This window comes from Melanotaenia boesemani, chromosome 1 (genome assembly GCF_017639745.1).
Source record: "Melanotaenia boesemani isolate fMelBoe1 chromosome 1, fMelBoe1.pri, whole genome shotgun sequence".
Lineage (NCBI taxonomy): Eukaryota > Metazoa > Chordata > Actinopteri > Atheriniformes > Melanotaeniidae > Melanotaenia > Melanotaenia boesemani.
Genome location: NC_055682.1, coordinates 10,341,670 through 10,359,349, shown reverse-complemented (window position 1 = coordinate 10,359,349; position 17,680 = coordinate 10,341,670). Strand labels below are relative to the sequence as shown.

Here is a 17,680-nt window from a genome sequence, read left to right as displayed (position 1 = left end):
TTAAGTAACTGTTCTTTCTGCTGGTGTCAGAGGTGACATAATTCTTTTGTTATGGAGTCAGCTGTGACGTTCTTGCCAGTGGCGTCAGAGCTTCAGACAGGAAGAGAGACTGGACAAAGAGAAGGCAGTCCCTCCCCAGGACACTCTTTAGGTTCTGGAGACGTGAGTGTGCGAGATGGATGATGGTGCAGCTCATGGATGCTTCCTGCCCTCTCATGAAATCCTCATGAAATCAACTTCTGTAGCGATGGGCCACTCCTCTTGTATTGTGTGATGTCAAATAACTGCAATCATCATTACTGTTCTCTGCAAACCTACTGAACTCTAGTTTAATTGTGCAGATCAGCTGTTCACCTCTTTTCTCAATGTCTTTGCAACATGAGACAAGTTTTCAAACTAAAACATCATAATAACATTTTAACTGTTATCAAAGTAGAGTGATGGAAATTTCAGAGCTGGAGAAATAACTAGGTAAAACCTGTCTAGAAATCATTTTGACCTCTAATAAACTTAAATGTAACCCAGATCTGACTAATTAAAGTTGTATTATAAATAACTTTAACAAAGTCAAAGTGTAAAATGGTGCTTAGAACTCATTTTGGAAAGCACAGACTGCATTGTAATTAGCATTTTAACAGCTATGGTAGCAGGAAACATTTTTTAATTTTTAAAATAGTTTTTAAAGATGGATTTATATTGTAATCCAGCATTTAACTTTTTTTTTTTCGTAAAGTACAAAGAACAGGGATTGAATAATCTCCCATAGATAGACGTAATATCTATCTATCTGTACAGGATATGGACATTTGATTGGAACAATCATTTAAATAATTTCTTTCCCTTAGCAGCTTTTTTCAGTCACAGTAGTATTGTAAATTTGCTTTGGGAATGCAAACGTAATTGTTGTCCCTCTACACACATACAGTAATTATTTGCTTGTAAAAAAGGCTTTCCACAGAACTTCCTATGGCCCCATTCACATATTCTTCCCACACATTCTGCTCGGCACTGGGAAAAATGGCCAAGAAATGAGCCACATCTCAGCAAGGTTTATCTTTCTATCTGAAAGTGAAATGTTCTGCTTGTGCACTTTAATAACTTGCTCCATAAAGTGGTAAATATACTGTATGTTCACCTATATGAATTTGAGGTGGTTTCCTTATTTTTAGATTAATCCTTTTAGTATACTTATTTTAGATGTTTTTATCTGATGTCCTCTGCAGGGTGAGGGGTGGATGTAGATTGTGTTGGATGTTTAATCCACATGTGATGCTGGGCCCACACATTGAAGATTATCCACAGTAGCTTCCACTGAGTTCAGACAATTGATAAAAAGTACTTTTGTTGACTTGATGATTTCCACCACAAAATCAGCATTCCATTACTTTTGTTTATACAAAGCACCTTAATCCAAGTTATATAACTTGCACCTTAAGCGCAGGCACTTTTAAGCGCAGATTTGTATCGGTTACTAAATCAAAACATCAGCACAGATAAGATTTAGTTTTTTATGAGATTGCTAAGCTGTCCACATCTACCAATGGCGCTGTATTATTCACTTTCATTGAAAATGATCCTTTAATGGCTTTGAACTGGATGGATTTCAGCACAAAACAATTCTTTAAGGTATTACATCTCTGTGCGGTGCGTCAAAATTCAGGCTCGATATGATGATGCAGAGTGCTTTCGCTGTGCTGCATTTTCTTTGCCATAATTGTTGTTTTTAAATTTTTCTTTACAGAAACAAACAAACAAACAGAAAAAAAAAAAAGCCAGAAGCTGTTGATGGGCTGTGCCTCCAATCTTGTATGTGTCACTGATGAGAAAAGAGGAGAAGGAGAGATGAGGTGCCAAGAGGGGGGTGTGTTTCAGTTGGCAGTGTGTTGGTGGGGGTTGCAAGTTGCTGGGGCGTAAAAAGTCTACTACTATTTGTCACTGTGGATTCAGTGCCTGGCTGTCAGTGGTGCCTGCCTGCATGCAGCAGGAAAGGCCTCTGGGAGCTTCTCACTGCACGTATCTGCAAGGCAGGAACGTGAACGCCTGTTGCTCGCTTTGCATGTAAAATGTCTGTGAGAAGAGAGATTTGGACTACCCACAAAGAAGGCTTACCAATGTACTTATTTCAGCTTGCAACTAGTGAGCTAATCTGTAAGCTATCTGACTGCCATGACAGCAGTGTTTCCTGTGCTTTTAATCTGCAAAAGGATCAAATGGATACATTTAAAGTGTCTCTTATTAGTTTAATTGTCAGTATTCATACTTCGAGCCAAGTATTGACCATACATTTAAAAAGCTAAACTAGGGGCGGATCTATAAAAAATATTGAACTGATTACTACAATTTAAGTGGTTATTTGATATAAAAAAGTAAAGCAACATTTGTAAAAGAGCAAATATTTTTTTTCTTTAATCAAACAAATGTTTCCTTAGAATGATCTTGTATTGTATGGCTTTAATCACTGCTGCACAAACATTTAATTGATAATGACAAAAAAATTGCTTTAAGCCAAATCTCAAATTTGTATCAGATTTTCTTTATTTTTTGGCATTTAACTTTGCAAACATTGTTTGAATTTGTTTCTCTATTCTTAGAATGGCTCCTAGAGATCCAGTCTGATTTTAAGGGTGGCCAATTTATGTTGTTACGGATTTTATTTAGGCATGCTATGAGCTTCTTTGCTGTTTACATCCTTCTGTACTAGTAGACACGCTAACAAGGCCACTGAAAACTAGTGTTCTGATGCCTATGGCTATATCTTTAGACCACATGACCCTTGCATTGACTGTCACATCAGTTTGTCAAGAAACTCTCATGTCAACACACAGAAGTGCATGATGTGATGCTCATGCATGCCACAAAAATGTAATACAAGTAAGTGCGTATGCATGTTAGTATGACAAAGAGTGGGTTTACTTAATTTAAAAGAGCATACAAAATGAAGATGGGCAGTAACATCTCCTGTCCACAAACACACATAAAACACACACACACACACACACACACACACACTGGTCCTCCCCAAGGCCAGTGCTTTCCTCCCACATGATTCATCTCTCTTGACACACAGGTCATCAGCTCAACATGGTAATGAATGAATGAATTCCCCAGCATGCCGAAGTAAACGGCGATCACAAGATGGGCTCAGGATGTCTTAGTCAAGCTGTCTCTTGCATTAAGGTTATATAAGTGAGGGAGTGGAAAAGGACATGTATGTGTGTGTCTTTGGGGGTATGTATTTGTGTCTGTGTGTGTGTGTGTGGGTGCAAGCTCAGTTCACTTTATTCACAATTGCATCCTGAGATTTGCTCTTTTGAGGATTATGGAGGTGGTAGACAGTTTCAAAGAGTATCGTTTCCAAAGGTCATTATGAGTTATTCTTGCTCTCTGTTTTGTGATCTTTCAGATGATACAAACTTTTTTCAATAAATCTTTAGAAAACCTACAGATTCCTCTGTGACTTGAATGTATTTTACAGATGGCTTAATGACTTTCTTGGTGCCAAAAGAATTTCATAGGTGCCAAACAATCCAGTACCTAACATCAGGGTTTAATATACTGGCATGAAAAGAATACATGCAACACCATAATCAATTAGCCAGCACAGTTTACAGAAACATCTGTGCAGTATATATGGACTGGAGACCTCTAGGTCAAAATGACAAGCATCCATTTGCAGCACAAGACAGTCGTGTTATGTGTGTGTGTGTGTGTGTGTGTGTGTGTGTGTGTGTGTGTGTGTATTTAATCACCATTTCAGACTATGCCTGATATCTTTATGTTGTAACTGCAAGCCTGTGCAAACAAATATTTAGTGTTAACTGACCTTCCCTTGGCTAAACATTAGATGTCTAATGGTCAGTAAATGCAGCATGTAATGTTCTTCTATATGTTGTTTTGCATCATCTCTACCATGTTCTACATCATAATGCAGAATTCATCCAGCATCATCTCACCAGCCATGTACACATTATCACATGGTGATAAAATCTGTCATCAAACCACCAGATGTTGACAAATGAAGTTAAACAGCTGATGCTGATGATGAACGCACAACGCAGGAAACAACACAAACCCTCTCAATGTGATAAGTGTGGGTGTTAAAACACCATCACCCTCCACGGCAGTGATGCCCATGTGTTGTTCCATCGATGTTCTTTTTATTCTCATTCATCCATAGAGTCAGCAGGCTCATCTTTTCCATCTTGCATCTAGACACCTCCGTGTCCCACCGTCGTAACGCAGAAAGGACGGATGTATTGAGCTTGTTATGGCTTGCATGTGTTACTTGGGTTAAAAATATTAACGCAGTTAATTACATAAATTAGTTACTGCCATCTACTTACATATTAATTTTGACAACCCTAACATATATAAATTCCTTTATGTCTGGCATACTTGAGAACTAATTGTATGGCTCCTGAACTAAATGTTTGACACCCCTGGTTTAGATGAAAAACTAAAAACTTAAGCTTCATGCTTTTTAAGTTCACCGCATGCATTTCTGCAATTTGTGAACAGATATTATGGTTCTTTGTTTACAAGGACAAAAAATTAATTTAACTCAAATATAATCAAGTGATCCTTTAGAGAAACAACACATCCTACGATTGGTCAGCACTAGCAATTTCCATTTCTACTTTGAAGGCTTGAAAGCTTGAGGGACTCTAGCAACTCAGATTACTTTAAATTGCCATTAATTTGCCTAAAAGCCATAACAATATGTGTTTTGTTTATCTTGGTTGTAATTGAGTATTAATAATTTCTCTCTTGTTATCTTGTAAAGAAGCTGCATGTGACTTTATATGGACCCAGTTAGTGCATGCAGGCTAGGAGGATGCTTGCTCACGTGTGCACATGTGTCGTTTGTTTGCTCCCCCCTGTCACTTTACTAGCTGGGGGGTGGTTGAGGCTGCCAGCTCTGTCTCCATGTAGCGCCGAGGAGAGACGCAAGTGAGTGCGAAAGAGTAATGTCAAGGGGAAAAAATATAACAAGGGTTTGCATTTGTGTGTATGAAAAATAGTGAGTAAGTGTTTATATTTGGATGTGGTGTTAGACCAATGTTTGAAAGCTCTGAGGAAACATTATTGCAGTTTCTCCACATTAAATTTTTTTTATTCCTTGACTCAAAAATCTGTGTGCCAGGACTGAAACTCTATGCTCAGCTGCTTAAACAACAGCAGCTCTATTACAGCTGATTTTTGTGTTCCAGACTCAGAGATCACAGAGAAAATAAGCTTTCAGATGGTGGCAGTGGAAGGGTATTTGTGTTTCCTTTTTATTTCTGTTAAACTTCAGAAATATTAATATCTTTCAAGTCCACTTACATAGTAATTACAGAAAATCCTCTCCATCTCTTTATTTGGTACAGTTTCCTAAAAATCTCACCTGTAATATAGTGGTGATTAAGGTGGTGTGTTTTCAGGGGAGATTGGCAGATATAAGCTAACAGTCTTTTTTCCCCACTGTTTTTAAATCACAATGATTAATAGACTTAAACATGTAGAAAACTGACACTTTTTGGCTGTTTCTAATGCAAACTTGGCAGACTAATGGGAATTCTCATGGCAATATGACGTGTTGTTGAATGAAGCCGCAAGAAACATTAACACCAAAGTGACCGGCGTCTGAATGACTGACTGTTGATGCTTTAAGGGCTCTTACACACCAAGCTGAGAATCAACGGTTGTGAAAGTCTGTCTTCGTTGTTTCTTCTTTATATCCTGGACAATTGACTCTGTCATACCCATTAAGTGGTTTATTGATCTATTTTATAATTATTACTATTTTTATCTGAACCAACATGTTAATCTGCATCAGTAGGATAAATAAAAGAGACCACAGTTTGACTCCTCTCCATTGTGAGTGAGTGCTGTACCATGTGCTGGTAAATGTTATTTTTCATTGCATAAAGCTTAAGTGCTATGTTAGTTTAGATTAAAAGTCAAGCTTTTCATAATGTCTAGACACATTAAATCATGCCCAGCAGAAGTAAAGTAATGTTTGTTACTTAAAATAAACTAATAATAAATAATAATCTGACTATATACAAATATTTTTATCTTTATAAAGTCTATGGACTGCAAAGTTGTACTGTGGCACACATACATCCAAACTGGGAGTTGGACCGATTGGGTGTACAAGAGTCATACAGGATTGATGAAATCATTCATGTTACATTTGTCATGTCTGAGAAGGGCTTTAATGTAATACTTTATTAAACCGATTCACTGTTTTACATATATATATATATCTGTTTATAAGTACAGTCATTGCAGGCAACATGCAACAAGTTACTTGTGTGCCCTTTTAAAGCTGTTTATTATCCTCTTGATAATGCAATAAACACTATAACTGTAGTGATTGTATTTAATTTATTTAATGTATAAAGTGGTTTTAGATATTATGATGTAGTTTCCTAAATTAACAGTCTCTCATTTTGAGTTTTGTGTAATAATCCTCTTTATCATTTGTATTTTTTCCCTTATTGTTAATGAAACACATTCATTGGACACAAACCAACAGATGACACAAACATCCCAGTTCAGATGCAAAGTGCATCTGTTGCTGCTATGTGTCCCTGCTTGTTTACATTTTTTAAAATGATCTAATTTAATTAAATAGGTGTAGATTTTGAAGGCTAGATGTATGGATTTACATGAACATGTTGTTCCATGTCTGATCTAAACTTCAGACATTGCAGCTAGAGTGTATGCTGTTTGAACAAGGCCACTGTAACATCCATTGATTGCTTATTTTCTGAGGAAGTATAACTTCTTCATCTCCAAATTTTGCAGCTCTAACCAAGGATTTAATTTCCTCAATATTTTCTCCTGCTTTCTTCTGAAATACCATTCAGGTATAAATTCTTGCATTCTCTTCACACGGTTTCACCCCATGTTGAGAGAGAAAATGACTTTCTAGGAGTGCACATTGCTCCAAATCATTCGGTCAATGGTGAAGTGGATTCGCTTGAAGAAGCAGTCTCTGTATGTGTAATATGCCTCAGGGAAGTTTGTGACAGAATGTTTGTCATACATTTGACATCCATGGACATCTCATTATGATAATTTGCTCATCCTTAAATTAGAATGAGCCATTCAGATCCTAAGGCTGACACATGGTGTGCAGCGCTTAAATGTAAGGTTTTCTTAAAGCATTCAACTGAGGATCTTTGGGCCACGTTTGTGTAAATAATTGTGATTTGCTTTTTATTTTCCAAAAGTCTTTGATGTTGTACATTTAAAATTAAGAGATTAGTTAACCTGGAAGTTAATTGAATGGAGTGAGGTATTTCTGTTTGGGAAGGACTGGTTGACATCAGAGGTGTTTCTCATTTTTAAAAAGAAGGATTTAGTCAAGTATCTTGAAAATGTAAAAACACAACTTACCTTCCTGGGGCCAGACACACACTTTACCCAGCTATGCAGTAACCTCTGTCACAGTGCAGAAAGCTAATAAATGACTGTGATTGGAAAGAAATGGATGGGAGCAGACTACTAATGATATCTGTTTAATTTTCTGTAAGCCTGAAATCTCGGATGTAGGTCACAGGGTGATTCATCGCAGAATCACCCTTGCGAAAACAATACAATAAAAAAAAAAAGGACGATGTGGAGATGTCAAGCGTGCTGGAGCTGCATGAGCCTTCCTTCATCTTTGTCTTTCTCTTGGCATCTCTCTTTGTCTCTCCTGGTCATTTCCATGCTGTTTGCAGCTCAACGCCCTCACCAATTGTCCACACGACTCTATGCAGTCATCCTATCTGCCTTGACAAGGAGGGTCTCGCCAGATGCTCATTTGGAAATATGTTAGGGTTGCATCAGTGACTCAATTGAGATGCATCTGAAGATGTTAGCTTTGCTCTGGGTTGCTGAATTTGTTGGTGACGTGGCTGGAACCCTGATCAGAATGGATACTGTTTTCTATTTGCTCAGACTTGCTCATTAATGTCAATGTGATGTGACAGTGAGGACGATTTGTATTACTATTTTTATATGCTTTATTCTGTGTTATTCTGTGCAGTCATACAAGCACTTTTATTCAAAGTAGTTTTGACAGCTGAACTCTACCTTAAAGTTCTGTTTATTTTCTGTTTAATGCAAGAGTGATGTGTTGTGGTAGTGTTCACAGAAAATCTTGAGGTAAATGATGTCGCTTGTACAACCCTTCTTTGTTACATGCTAAACGATATTAACCCAACCACAGTCCTAGTCAACTGGATTGATGTATACTCCCACAGTAGTTTTATTAGGCTCAAAGCCAAGCAATGATGTAACCAGGAGCTGACCTCGCTAACTTTCAGGGAGGAAAGCCTACACATACAACCAGTGAGCTGCATGGGAGTTGACATCACTGTATGAACATGTCAAAGTTGAGTTATTAAAATAGATGTAATGTGCGGATGACTTGTAAGGTATCAATTCAGCTTACTTATACTTAGATATTTGCAGCTCTCTTCCTACATTTTGGATTTTATTGCTTCAACTCGGCTCATTGGCTGTAACAAAAAAGGGAGTCAGGCACAAAAGTGTCATTTGCAAAAATATTAATTTATTTAAGAAAACCAGGAAAATGTGTAAAGTGTCTGTTTCAGTAGGGAAACGTATGTGAAAACACAAATTAAAACCAAACCAGCCCAAGCCTGGGAGACACCTGAATCCAGGCTGGTGAGGCTTTTAAGAAGGAGCCAGAGCACACTGGGTCCAGGTGTGGCTCATGCCACTAATCACCAGACGCTCAAAACATGTCGTGGGGCTTTCATATTATAAATAAGATATGCTGCTGATCCTAAAACATTTTCTATTTTTGTACATTTTTTTATTAATTAAATAATCCTCTTAATCATATGCCAGACGATCATTCTACGACCAGCAATAAATAGACAATTATCAATCAGACATTGGTAGACAATAAAAACAGAATTGTTGATCTGTGTTCAGATGGTAGGAACATCTCATCAGACACTTATCCTTAGGCCAGAATCATCCTTAAAGTCCTGACCATGAACATTTAAATGACGATGGTCAGTCAGAGTCCTGCCAGCAATCTCCATTTAATCAGTTTTTAGATGCTTTGTTGGTTTTGGTATGTCATCAGAGACTGATGAAACCACACTCTGCTGAACATCTACTTTCTGTCCTACCCATCTATTTTTCCATTTCTGTGGGGTTGGACGTTATGTCATACGCAACATTACAGCTACTTTACAGCCTGATTGACTGTTATTATCCTGCTGTGATCAAATTAATCTGGATGGGTCTGAAACAATGAATGATGATATAACATTCTGGGTGCCAGCCACTTGTCGTTTAAAAAAATCAATTGGTATTTGGCCGGAGCCAACGCCTGCACAGAGAATCCAATGTTGTGTGACAGGGTGTTTCAAAGGTAACAGGCCATACAGACAGCCTTGAAGGCATTGTTATTTTAACTGTTTAATTTCTTTCTTTTTATTTGCTTTTTTTTTATTTTCTAAAGCATGTTTTCTACTTTATGTTAAAGGTAGTCTATAGTCAGTTGTGTTTTAGGGTGTAGTAGAAGTTTTATTTAAAGCATTGTAAGGAACTTGCTATTGTTTTCTGTAAATTTAAAGGTTGTCTTTTTCTCTTTTTGTCTCTTCCTGCCTCTTCTGATCCTAGATTATGTAAGTGATGTTCAGTAGGGGCCTGTGGGGGACATGCCATATGCTGCAGGACTTCATGTGAGGTAAACATAGCTCTTTTACACTCTGCTGTGTGTTTTTGCCTGTTGTCGTGCTGCAGAATAAATCACAATTTTTACATGACCCTAGAAAAATATCAAATAAGTATGTTCGTCGACATGTTAGACATCCACATGAAACTGAAGCTCCCAAAATCAGACTGACTACTCAGATAATATGGTTGGGGGTTGAATTACGCCTACGTGTGTACGCTCAACTAGACTCAAACTGGCTTAGGCACTTCGTTCATGCCCCACAGTTATCATCCTGGGCTTTGACCTGAAAGTAACAGAAGATGCCTGGACAAAGAAAGAGGAGGCCGAAGCCTAACAAGCTGAAAGGGTACATATCAGCAGTTAGTGTCTTGGGATCAAACATACTTTGGTCAATAACTCAGTTACCCTCTTGTGTATATACAGCATGAATGTATATTGGATCCTTGGTGGCTTTATAAAAATGGTCTGATGATAGGTACATTTTTAAAAAGATGAATGTCTTTTTCACACATCAAACTAGTGCACAAGTGCCTAAAGAGCCGTTGGCTGATCACTGTCAAGATAGTTTGGATAGATAGTAAAAGGATTATAGCTTGTTTCACGTAATCTGTGACCTCAGTAAATGTTTTCCTTCTGAATTTTTGGGCTTAATCATTGCTTCCAGGTGCTATTTAGTCAATCTATCAGTGTCCAGGTTGTGAATAATGGTCACATTAAGAGTGAAATAAACAAGAAAGCTGGTATGCTTTGGGGCAGGGTTGCATTTTGATTTAAAAGCTGCTGGGCGTTTCCATTTGGTATACTCCAAAAGACATAGAAAGTGGCAGCTAAATCTCAAGGAACTAAATAAATTTCCCTTGGGGTATAAAAAAGGTTTTTCATTTGATTTAATATCTCTAAGTTTCAGAAAGTGTTTCAACAAACAGGTTACCCAGTTAGGTCACTGGTGAATACACCCACTCCTAAATCACTTCTGATGAAGCATCACAAATAGTGATGAACAAATAATCAAATTTTTAGTTTTCCAAAGGTTGTGAAGCAATGATCTGCCTTTCTCTGCCTGACACTAGATGAGGCTACTAGTTGTCTTTGTTGAATGGTATGTTTAATGTTCTTAATTCCAGTTTATGATCCTTACTGACGTTAACCAGCTGAAATTAAATAACATGCAAATATGAATCGCTGTTTGTGCGTAAACTGCTGCACCTGTATACCAATAATTAGGCCAACTGGTATGTTCAATCTCAACTCAACACAATATACACCAGCTCAGCAGAAATGTGCACAACAGAACTTTGAGGGATCTCCAGTGCAGCACATCCCCATACTTGTGATTAAACTCCGCTTAACATCCAGGGGAATCTGGAAAACTGGGAAGATGTGTTTTATTAAAGAATGACTACACATGTATTAATGAGTACACATATAGTTTATTTGTAATCATGAAGAAATGTGGGGATAGGCTTAGACAAGTTATTTCTACTTTAGCTTACTCTCTATTTTTTTAGGACCAAAAGGATATATGGAAAACCTTGGAAATTAAATTGAGTTATTGTTTTTCTTCAATTTATTTTATGCATACATTTACAGTTAATGTATATATATATATATAAATATATATATGTATGTATATGTGTGTGTGTATGTGTGTAAGCATGTATATTGTATTGTACATGCGGTTGAGTGAAAGCTGGCGTGTCTGTCACCGCTGCTCACCGGTAAAACTTTAAAAATTATTTTCTGATAAATTCCTACCTGGGACCTCTGGCTCGCTTTTCTCTTCACAAGAAGTGATGTGGATCCATCAGACCATACGCTAGTTTGCAGTCGGCTGGCTCCTTGTGTCTCTTGTCCACCTGCAAGCAAGTGCACTCCTCCAGTATTCTGCTGCTGAAGTTTTAAAACTTCACAGCACTCCAGCTGCACTCCACAGCCACCACCTGGTCTTGACATCCACCTGGACATCGCCTTTCAGCCCCGTCGGACATACATTCACTGCAGATCATGTGGTAAGGTTCATTACAATGAATCTTACTCCATAAAATCAACTTGGTCCACTACTCGCCGGGGTTTGTTTACATCTGCTCTCTCCGCACGGAGGTCTCTCAATGTTACACCGCGAGAGTTGGAAAGTCTTACCTGTCCCTGCTGCTCCCGTGTCCTCCTCGTTCGAGTACTTTGCCTGACTGCTGCCCAGACCCTCTCCTAGAATTGTTGCTACCATCTACTGTCCTCTAAAACATAATAAGGACTTTTTAAATGACTTCTCCAATCTCCTTACACGTTTCTCATCTCTGACGTCAAACGCAATTATTCTTGGTGACTTTAATATTCATATGGACAATAACAGTAATGCTCTCTCCAAAGACTTCTCATCTTGTCTAGAAAATTTTGGTCTGCAACAGTACATTAATTTTCCAACTCACTGTAAAGGTCATATCTTGGATTTAGTCTGCTGTTGTGGTATCACCCCATTTGACTGTAAACCTCAAATGCTCCCTCACACTGACCATAGACTCATTACTTTCAATGTCAACCTCCTTCTGTCCAGAATCATTCTCCCCTGGACCATTTCATTCCGTATAGTTGAGGACATCAACTCTGAGACTTTTTCTTCTGAAATCATCAATTTTCCCAGTCCACATGCCAACTGCTCACCTGATGACCTGGTTTCTCACTATAACAACAATCTTCATACTCTTCTGAATACTCATGCTCCACTGAAAACCAGATCCTTCTCTTTTACCCGCTCTGCACCCTGGTTCACTCCTGCCCTCCGTCTGCTCAAATCCCAAGGACGACAACTGGAATGACTCTATAACAAAACTGGACTCACTATACACAAAGAAATGTATAATAATCACGTAATGCTATACAAGGACAGTCTCTCCTTAACTAAATCTGCATACTACTCTGGTGTCATTCAGTCCAATCAACACAACTCCAAAACTCTCTTTTCTCTCCTCACTAATATTACAAAGCCACCTCTTTGTAATATTATGTTATATATTATTATATTATAATATTTCTCTTCCCCACCACATGCAATCCACTGACTTCTATAACTCACTCATGTCTTTCTTTGTCTCCAAAATCTCTGACAGTCACCAACACCTGGCCTCGTGGAAAGCTGCAGTCTCTGGAGTGGACTTCTCCGCCCCCTATACATCACCCATAACAACATTCTCCAGTTTTATTCTCCCCTCCGTCCAAGCCATCTCAACCCTCTACCTGTCAGCTCGATCCAGTCCTTACAGCTCTTGTTAAAACCTGCCTCTCCTCATTTGCTCCCCTCATCACCAACATCATTCACTCCTCCCTAATCTCTGGAACCGTCCCTCTTGCACTCAAAACCGCTACAGTCACACCTATCTTGAAAAAATCTGGCTTGGACCCCACAAATTTCAATAACCTTCGTCCAATTTCCAATTTATCCTTCATTTCCAAAATCCTTGAAAAGTCTGTTGCTTCTCAACTTCATAACCATCTTATTACTAACAATATTTATGAGCAGTTTTAATCCGGTTTCTGTCCCCTTCACAGTACTGAAACAGCACTCCTCAAAATCTCCAATGACCTTCTCATAGCTTCAGATTCAGGTTTACTATCCATTCTCATCCTTCTTGACCTCACCGCAGCATTCGACACCATCTCTCACAGCATTCTCCTTGATAGACTATCATCCATCAACATCACTCACATCCCCCTCACCTGGTTCACTTCTTACCTTTCTGGCTGCACACAATTCATTCAAATGAAATCCCATGTATCAAACTTTTTCCCTGTATCAGCTGGTGTGCCCCAGGGCTCAGTCCTGGGGCCCCTCCTTTTCATTATCTACATTCTTCCACTTGGTTACATCTTTCGCAGACACAATATTAATTTTCATTGCTACGCAGATGACACCCAGCTCTACCTCTCAACCAAAGCTTCCTCTTCACTTCCACCAATCTCCCTTACCACCTGTCTACAAGAAATTCATTCTTGGTTTTCATCCAACTTCCTCAAACTCAACAGTTCTAAAACAGAAGTCCTCCTGGTAGGCATGCCCCACAGTCTCTCCAAATCTAACAGTTTTCCCATTTCCATCAACAACTCAACTGTCCTTCCTGCCCGTCAGGTAAAGTGCCTGGGTGTCGTCCTCGACAGCACTCTTTCCTTTCACTCCCACATTAACAGTATCACCCGGTCTGCATATTTTCACTTGAGAAACATTTCTTGTCTCCGTCCCTCTCTCACCCTCTCTCACCCCCCACACCACTGGCATCCTCGTCCACAGTCTTGTTACCTCCCAAAACTGCAGCTCCTCCAAAACTCTGCGGGACGCATCATTAAACGGGCCCCTACTACTCACCACATCACCCCCATCTTACAACAACTTCACTGGCTCCCCGTAAAACAAAGAATTAACTTCAAAATTCTACTCATTACATTCAAAGCACTCCACAATCTGGCCCCACCATATATGTCTGATCTCCTGCACATTGCCCCCGGTCCGTTCACTTCACTCCTCCTCCTCTCTCCAGCTTCTTGTCCCCCCTGCCCGTCTCATCACTATGGGGAGCCGAGCATTCAGCCGCTCTGCTCCCCATCTCTGGAACTCTCTTCCCCCTGACATCCGTACAATAGACTCTCTTCTTCTCTTCAAATCACAACTCAAAACACATTTGTTCAGACAGTCCTATGCCATCTAGTCACTCTCCATCTTTATGTTGTCCTCCGTTCCGTTTTGTTTTGTACTTATTGTTTTTAACCATTTTAATGTTTGTATGGTGTCTTGGGTGTTTTAAAAGGCGCTTTTAAATAAAATGCATTATTATTATTATTATTATTATTATTATTATTATTATTATTATTATTATTATTATTATATTTGTATCTATGTATGTATGTTTGTATGTATTCATGCATATACTGCTTTGTTTCTTTATTGGGTTCATGATGTATCTTGGACCTTGTAGTCTTACGTTTTAATTGAGCTACACAATGCTGAGATGAAGCATTTGATGTACTGAAGAGTAATTCTGGTTTAATTTCAGATGCTTTGATTTCTTTCAGATGATTTTGATATTTTGCTTTGATTTGAATTTAAACGTCTGTGACTTCTCTTCAGCTTCTGAGTCGCACCGACTTTAAACAGTTGAGTTAACCACCCACATGCATTTCTTTTTACACTGTGGATGACAATTTGGAACTTCAATTTCCCTATATTTCCACATTTAACTGCATATCTTTTTTTACATGCATGAATACTTTTTGGAAACTTAAGATCTTTTTTTTCTTTTGTTTTTTTTTTTTTGGAAACAAACTAGAGACAAAGAACAAGATGGAGGAAACATAAATGACTGAAGCAGAGCAAAGAAAATACAATACAATAGAAGCATGAAAGACAGGTGGTTGTGTTCTTGTTGTTTCAGCTCTTCTGTTGTCTGAGCAGGGAAAGTTTTCCTGAGCAGAGCGGAACCTTCTGATCCCAAATTTTGAAAACTTCAATGTGTCCAGGAATGAAAGTTCTCCCAGCTGCACATCTGTAACAAAAAGGGTTTTAATCAGAGGTGTATAGTAACGAAGTAGATGTACTTAAGTACAGTACTTAAGTAGTTTTTTTGAGGATTTGTACTTTACTTGAGTTTTTTTTTTAATCAAGACTTTTACTTTTACTTCACTACATTTAAAAGTTAAAAAATATACTTTTACTTAGTTACTTTGACATTTGCCACCTCGTTACTCGTTACAAATTAAAATAATCAAAAAGATATCTGGAATGCGCGGGTCCGAGAGGACGAGTAGAACCACTTACGGTACTCTCGCGAAGATTAAGGTGAAGGGCGGGATCTATGGGCGGGCGGGATGTGCGTTGCGGCAGAGATCTTCTTCAGCATATGTAAACATGGCAGCCGCAGAGAATGTCGACACGCAGGGGGAGATAGAAGATGGTTCAGCTTCGGCAGAAGACGACGGTCACCCATGGTCATACCTGGCAACAATGTTCAGCTACCTCGGGATGGGGGAAAATACCAAAACCTACCGAATGAAATGTATGTTGTGCCTTCCAAAGTGCCACGAGATAAAGGCGTTTAACAACTCTCCATCCAACCTTAAGAAACACATTGAGGTAAGTGAATTAGCGTTAAGTAAGTTAATCGCTGCCAATGTCACGCCTTGTGGCAGGAGGAGTATAAATATCAGTGCTGGGCATGGATCTATTCTTTATTAACGAGCGTCATTACGTGCTAGTAAGAAGCAAGTTGCTAACGCTATGTGCTAATAACATAAGCAACTTGCCCGTAGATAATATACTGCGGAAAATTGTTCTGCAGTAGTGTCAATAAGACAAGGTTAGCATTTTAACGTAATCAAACGAGGCAGTTTTCCTCCTGCACGATACATTTTTAATATCAAGTGCTTTACCTTTTAATGAAAAATACACAAACAAATCATACAAGATTAGTAACTTGAAGCTAATCATTAGGTTACTGTTTGCCCATAGGAGCTGTTGTAATAGCATGCTGTTCAATAAAATAGTTCTATTTTTTGTTTTTTAAATTGTATTTGTTGTACAGCAATTAGATGTCCAAGCTCAGTGTGCTGTATAATGTTTTAGCTTTAAACAATTTTGTATTTCTGAAAGATAAAATATAGCCAGTTGACAGTTGACCAACATTTTTTTTTAATCAATATTGGACATGCCCACAAATGGGACACCAATGGGTGAAAGTGGTTAGAACAATCCAGACCTGTCATTGTGGAAACTGTTGCATGATGTCTTGAGTATCATTTAAAATAATATTGTTATTTCTTTTACTTTTGTGTTTTTCTAGAGAGCACATCCACACCATCTAAAAAAGTATGAGCAGCTGACTTCACAGAAAAGAAAGAGGGCTTCGGAAGCTGGGACCTCCACCACCAAACAGACCACCTTGCTGGATTCCCGATCCATCTCTCAGAGTGCAGTTGACAGGGCCATCGTTCAGTATGTTGTCAATGGGCTCCAGCCATTGTCAACTGTTGAAAATGAAGCCTTCAGAGAGCTTCTGACAGATCTCCTTCCTACTGCTAAAATCATCACACGGGTCACCCTGAGATCAAGGATTGGAGATTTAGCAAAGGCAATGAGAAAAGTGTTAACTGAGGAGATGAGTAAAGTGGATCACATTGCCACCACTACAGACTGCTGGTCAGTTAGGAGAAGGAGCTTCCTTGGTGTGACTGCCCATTGGGTGAACCCTACAGACCTAACTAGACGATCAGCAGCCTGTGTGCTAATTTTGGCCCTTTGTTTCTGATAGTGTTGTTAGTCAATATAATATTATTTATTACTTCAGAATTACGGAAAATGTCATAAATGTAAATAAATGTGTCCAATAAAAATGTGACTGTACTAATGCTAGTGTCCCTGTGTTTCAGGGTTGGACTACATCAGGGAGCAGTTGGAGGATCCTTCAGCAGATGCTGGGTCTGGCTCATCTGATGAGGGAGACTTCTTCCACATCCTGAAAAGTTCCCACAAAACACCACGCGCCACCAAACAGCTTGATTCGTACCTGGCCTACACAACAGATGACATCAAGATTCTCAAGACATTTCCTGTGGTTCTCAAGTTATCTGTCAAACTCAACATACCTCTGCCTGCTTCTGCAGCTTGCGAAAGGCTGTTCAGCATAGCAGGTCTCATCTTCAGCCCAAAAAGAGCACGGTTAGCTGCAAACACTTTTGAAAATCAGCTTCTGCTGAGGATGAACCGCAAGTTCAACTTCTCCACTTGAACCAGAAAGTTTGTGTGTGTGGAAGTGTGCCTCAGTTCATGAGGATTCCCCAAACATAGTTAAAAAGTTATCCTTGTGTTAAATTTTACAAGATATTGTTTATTTTTTTGAGTTACATTCTGTACCACATTTCATTCAACTGAAAAAGTGAAATAAAAAAACAAGGGGAGAATAATTACTGGTTGTTTGTGCTTTTCATGCGTTCTATAAAATACTT

General features: G+C 38.7%; 1 protein-coding gene across 1 annotated transcript; it reads left to right on the top strand.

Moving 5' to 3' along the window:
* Window positions 1-15,280: 15,280 nt before the first annotated feature.
* LOC121641846 lies at window positions 15,281-17,463 on the top strand. Its single transcript, XM_041988198.1, has 3 exons — window positions 15,281-15,812; window positions 16,519-16,954; window positions 17,105-17,463. Exons 1-3 carry the CDS (start codon window positions 15,462-15,464, stop codon window positions 17,461-17,463), a joined length of 1,146 nt encoding a protein of 381 aa, XP_041844132.1. The 5' UTR covers window positions 15,281-15,461.
* Window positions 17,464-17,680: the final 217 nt, after the last annotated feature.